Source organism: Lotus japonicus, chromosome 2, assembly GCF_012489685.1.
Source record: "Lotus japonicus ecotype B-129 chromosome 2, LjGifu_v1.2".
Taxonomy (NCBI): Eukaryota; Viridiplantae; Streptophyta; class Magnoliopsida; order Fabales; family Fabaceae; genus Lotus; species Lotus japonicus.
The window spans coordinates 26,105,365-26,111,693 of NC_080042.1; the positions used below are offsets into that span (position 1 = coordinate 26,105,365).

The 6,329-nt window shown below is 36.5% G+C and overlaps 1 protein-coding gene across 1 annotated transcript; it reads right to left on the bottom strand.

Moving 5' to 3' along the window:
* Window positions 1–3,205: 3,205 nt before the first annotated feature.
* LOC130736279 (uncharacterized) lies at window positions 3,206–4,339 on the bottom strand. Its single transcript, XM_057588120.1, has 3 exons — window positions 3,983–4,339; window positions 3,628–3,877; window positions 3,206–3,520 (listed from the first exon to the last, which is right to left on the bottom strand). Exons 1-3 carry the CDS (start codon window positions 4,337–4,339, stop codon window positions 3,486–3,488), a joined length of 642 nt encoding a protein of 213 aa, XP_057444103.1. The 3' UTR covers window positions 3,206–3,485.
* Window positions 4,340–6,329: the final 1,990 nt, after the last annotated feature.

Below are 6,329 nucleotides of genomic sequence, written 5' to 3' on the forward strand. Positions count from 1 at the left end.
ACTTGATGATTCAACAAACCATAAGTGCGCGCTTTACGCTGAAATTTATCAAGTCATCATCTTTAATTGAAATGAGATGATCGGATCATGGCGGTCACAAGTCATCATGCGACATGATCCCTTCCATGTATCACAGAACCAACTCAAAACAAAACAACTTTAATGAACATTTCCTGCAATGTTCAACTTTAATGTTTTCAAACAAAACACAACTTGTTATCTCATCTAAGCCATACACGTATACACCGTACTATGAATAACAAGTAAAACAAATAGAAACACATATTTAATTGAATTCATAAGTGTCATGTCCATACAAGCAAACCCATCATATGTACATATGCATTCTATAATATTATGCTAACAAGGACTTGTCTATAATGCCCATCTCTACAGCATGGCCAGAAAATGTTTTGGGCGGCAATCCCTTAGTTAGCGGATCCGCTATCATCATATCAGTACCAATATGCTCAATAGACACTCTATGTTTCTGCACTTCTTCTTTGACAGCTAAGTACTTTAAATCCATGTGCTTTGCACCCTTAGAGTACTTATCATTCTTAGAGAAGAAGACAGCTGCAGAATTATCGCAATAAATTCTTAGCGGCCTTTCTATACTGTCGACAATACCAAGCCCTAAGATAAAATTCCGCAACCATAATGCATGAATACTGGCCTCAAAGCAAGCCACAAATTCAGCCTCCATAGTTGAAGTAGCAATAACTGATTGTTTTGCACTCTTCCATGATATTGCTCCACCAGAGAGCAAAAATACATAACCAAATGTAGATTTCCTTGAATCTACACATCCAGCATAGTCTGAATCCGAGTAGCCAACCACTTCAATGTGATCTGACCTCCTGTATGTAAGCATGTGATCCTTGGTGCCTTGTAAGTACCTAAGGACTTTCTTTGCAGCTTTCCAGTGGTCCATTCCGGGATTACTTTGATATCGGCCTAACATTCCAACAGCAAAGCTGATATCTGGCCGAGTGCATGTTTGAGCATACATTAAACTCCCAACCACTGATGCATAGGGAATAGACTCCATTTCCTTTCGTTCCAAATCATTCTTAGGACATTGCATATTACTAAACTTGTCCCCTTTCTGAATTGGAACTATTCCTGCGGAGCAACTTTTCATTCTAAATCTCTCTAACACTTTATTGATATAACCTTTCTGAGACAATCCTAACAACCCTTCTGATCTATTACGGAATATTTCTATTCCTATAACATAGGATGCCTCACCCATATCTTTCATTTCAAAGTTGTTAGAGAGAAATTTCTTTACATCATGTAACAAACTGATATCATTAGCAGCAAGTAGGATATCATCAACATACAGAACCAAAATAATAAACTTGCTCCCACTGACCTTCATATAGATACACCGATCAACGGTGTTCTCTACAAAACCAAATGACGTAATGGTATCATTGAACTTGAGATACCATTGTCGGGAAGCTTGTTTTAGTCCATATATTGATTTCTTTAACTTACACACCAAATTATCCTTTCCTGTGGTCAAGAAACCCTCTGGTTGGTCCATATAAACTTCTTCTTCCAAGTCACCATTCAGAAAAGCGGTTTTTACGTCCATTTGGTGAAGCTCTAGGTCATAATGAGCCACCAAAGCCATGACAATTCTCAAAGAGTCCTTCTTAGAAACTGGAGAGAAGGTTTCTTTGTAGTCAATGCCATCCTTTTGAGTATAACCCTTGGCGACAAGTCTAGCCTTATATCTTTCAATGTTGCCTTTCGAGTCATGTTTAGTCTTAAAGACCCACTTGCATCCGACTCGTTTTGAACCTTGAGGCAACTCGACTAGTTCCCATACTTTATTGTCGTCCATAGATTTCAACTCTTCTTTCATAGCATTGAACCACTTTTCAGAATTGCTACATTCCATGGCTTGTTTGAACGAGACTGGATCCTCATCAATGCTCAAGTCACATGCATTCTCAAGTGAATAAATCACATAGTCATTTGAAATAGCTGATCTCTTAGGTCTTTCAGACCTTCTTAATGCTATTTCTTGTGCCTCTTTTTCCACTTGTTCATTTGTGACTTGTGCATTGTCAGCTGGCTCATTACTTTCATGTTCATTTTGTGGATTTGGAACATTAATTTGTTGTTTCCTTGTGTTATGTGACTGTGATACAAGAGGAACAACAATATGAGGAGAAACATCAATTGAATTATCTTGAGTTTCTCGAATATCCACCTTTCGTGATTCATCACTCCCACTGAACTGACCATTCTCAATGAACTGAGCATTACCAGACTCTACAATTCTCGTACTATGGTTAGGACAATAGAATATGTACCCTTTTGACTTTTCAGGATAGCCAATGAAGTAACCGCTAATGGTTCTTTCATCAAGCTTCTTTTCATGGGGATTGTATAACCTTACTTCTGCTTGACAACCCCAAACATGCAAATGCCTTAAACTAGGTTTCCTTCCTGTCCACAGTTCATAAGGAGTCTTAGGAACCGCTTTACTAGGAACCCTATTAAGCAGATATGTGGCTGTCTTTAATGCATGCATCCATAATGAAAAAGGTACATTACTATTACTTAACATACTTCTAACCATATCCATAAGAGTACGATTCCGCCTTTCTGCTACACCATTTTGTTGTGGTGTACCGGGCAATGTATACTGTGCACATATGCCCCGACTTTCAAGAAGCTTTGCAAAAGGACCTGGACATTGTCCACTTTCATTGAATTTACCATAAAATTCACCTCCTCTATGAGACCTCACAACTTTCACTTTTCTATCTAGCTGTCTTTCCACCTCATTAATGAATATCTCAAGGACATTCACTGATTGAGACTTTTCATGCAGCAGATACATATAACAATAACGTGAGAAGTCATCAATAAAGAGAATGAAATACTTTTCTCCACCCCAAGATGGAACATCAAAAGGACCACAGATATCAGTGTGTATCAACTCAAGGAGTTGACTACTTCTTGTAGCCGGGTTCTTTGATATATGTTTGGTTTGCTTGCCTTTAATGCAATCCACACATATATCCAAGTCAGCAAAATCCAATTGAGGCAACATTTCACTTTTCATTAACCTCATCATCCTTTCTTTGGATATGTGACCTAATCTTTTATGCCACAAGAAAGCAGAGCATTCATTACGTGCAGTACATTTAACACTACTATTGTGCTCAACATTAAACAGGGATTCAACAAAATTAACATCAAGATTGAAACGGTATAAACCATCCAACAAAGTACCAGAACCATAATAGTACGCAAGTTTATACAAAGAAAAACCACCATGTCCAATCTTAAAATCAAAACCTAAGCGATCCAACTTTCCTACTGAAACAAGATTTCTAGCACATCCAGGAACATATAGACACTTTTCTAGATCTAACTGATGACCAGTGTCCAAGATCAATCTGTAAGTCCCAATTCCTTCAATTCGTGCTTTCATCCTGTTTCCCATGTACAGAAACTTTTCAGTTCCTCTTATGGGCTGGATCGAAAGGAATCCCTGCATAATATGTGACACATGAGTAGTTGCACCAGAATCCAACCACCAGGTATTGTTAGGTACTTCAATAAGGTTTGATTCGAAACTAATTGAGACATAAAATGTACCTTTCTTTTCGAACCAAGCCTTTCTTTTCGGACAATCTTTCTTGAAGTGTCCAGCCTTCTTACAGAAGTAGCACACATGCTCCTTATGGATTCGGCCCTCTTTAACCTTTAAGGCTTTGTCCTTCTTCTGTTCCTTTTTACCTGGTTTAGCCTTGCTGCTACTAGCTCCATCATGAGTCGTGAGATGAATGGAGTGGTCTTTCTCTTTCTTTAATCTCCCTTCCTCCTGAATCAACATGGCCTTAATTTCCTGAAAGTTCCATTTTTCCTTAATGGTGTTGTAGTTCACCTGGAACTGGCCAAACTCAGAAGGAAGTGAGTTAATAATAAACTGCACGAGAAAAGACTCACTTACATCCATACCCATGGACTTCAGCTTTGCTGCCAGATTTGCCATGCTAGTCACATGATCATGAATGGGTTGAGACCAATCAAACCTTTTGGTCGTCAACTCACTCATTAGAGTTCCCACAATGGACTTGTCAGTTATGTCTGATTGTGAGTACTCCTTAACTTTTGCCATAAATTCCCTTGCATTGTCTGTTTTGGGCATGGATGGCTTAACATTTTCAGCCATTGTCATTCTCATCAAGTTCAAACACAGCCTGTTAGACCTTACCCAAGCCTCATAATAAGACTTGTCATCATCTGTACTGGTCTCAGTAATGGCTGCAGGCTTTTCATCTGTAACTATTGCTAGGTCTAAATCCATATAACTCAGTTGAAACTGAATCTGTTCCGACCAATCAGCATAGTTAAGACCATTGAACTTGATCACCCCAGTGACCCCAGCAGACAAAGAAGTCATAGCTGCAAAACATTGATGAGCTTACACATTAATGCTTTGAGTAACTTAAATGGATTCAAACAAATAACTTTACCTATGGATTTAAGCCCATCTTTGGATGTAACTTAAATTCATAACTTCAAAGAATAGTAATGCTATTAAAGACTACTTCAATAGACAAATAATTAACATGTTTATAAATCTTTAGATATATAAACACATTTTTCAAGTATGTCAATTCTTTTCTTTAATGCCATACATTATAAGTAATGGTCTACCTTTGGGTGACACAAATATTTCTTATAATAATGAAGCATCATAAGCCCATTAAATCTTTTCATAGCATCAAAACCATGGGCTGTAAATTGCAACCATATATCATGAAATTAAATAAACACATTTGACCACTTTGATGATACAAATCCCTCATATATTTAATTTCATGATCTATACCTTATAAGCAATTTGTCTTTTATGCAAAATTAGTAACGCGGAAGCTATAACTTTCAGTAGGTAAATTTTGCAATGATTTCACAATACATACTCATTTAATATATAATATTATTTTACTGTACGAGTATGTATGTCTCCTTTAAGTTAATTTACTCTACTAGGTTTGCAATTCAATTTCAATTACACCTATATATACATGTCAATATAGGTAAACAAACGCTACTGTCAATTGCCATATCTTTTTAAACTATACACATGACACGTCCATTGAAATATAGTTTCGGTCAGCCACAGCCAATTAGCACAAGGCAGCGGAAACAAAAATACTATAATTGAATCCATAAATTTCGAATTCTAAAATTAGGGTTCATAAAAATTAGAGAATTCATCTTTTATGGAGAATCAAGAAATTTACAACCTGGCTCTGATACCAATTGTAAGCAAATTTCATCTATTCTAGGGTTTTCAACTTACAGAAAACCTAAGCCAGGATCTTTAATTCATATGATTCTCACTAACTTTAAAGGGAGGAGATAACTAACCTTGATTCATGCCAGAATCCATGAAGAAATCCTTAAGCTCTCTGAATCCTTTTCTCTCCTCTTTGCCTTCCACTTTCAGTCCTTCTCTGATGGATGAGAAGAGAAGCAGAATACGTTACTTTGAAAACTGCTCAGTAAACCCTTTATTGTAGGTTGGTTATTGTAACCACCCACTATCTTTTAATTTTCTGAAGGAAGAGGAGAGGGAATTCAAAATTGAATTTTGAAACCCCCAACTAACTTTAATTGCTTTAATATCCTAATGACCATCACATTGAGGATCTTTTCATAAAATTAGTTCTATAAGTTACATGGGCCACATTAATTATTAAAATAATTTAACATAGGGTTCTCAATCAGGGATTTCAAATGAACGAAGCTTACAGCCAAAGAGGAAGAACGTGAGAGGGACACATGTTCCAGGCTCGTGGAAGAAGGCGTTAGTGAAATATGGTAACGACACATGGGAAGGAAGCTGTGAGAATTCACCCAAGAGAAAAATGCATTACGAGTTGACACATCAGCAATTTTTTCTTCTAACCCTTACTCTTTTCTAATATATACTAGTGTTTTTACCCGTGCCTGACACGTGAAATATGTCTATTGTATTTGATACATCAATATATACCTTGATTATTAAAAATATAATAAACTACAAATGAAACAGAAGAGTCGGAAATAATGAGCAAAGTGGACAAAAAGTCTTATATTGAAACCCTTGTTGCATAGATTGAATTTCGTACAATTGAATAACTAATAAAAAGATTGCTTAACCAGTTCTCAAATTCTACAAAACATATCAAGGGATGGTTTAATGATGGCTAATAAACAATAACTGATTTAATTTACAGTGAAAAAAAAGAGAATAGATTCTTCATGAACGTGATCATGCGAGCTCGTCTTCATAAACCTAAAAAAAT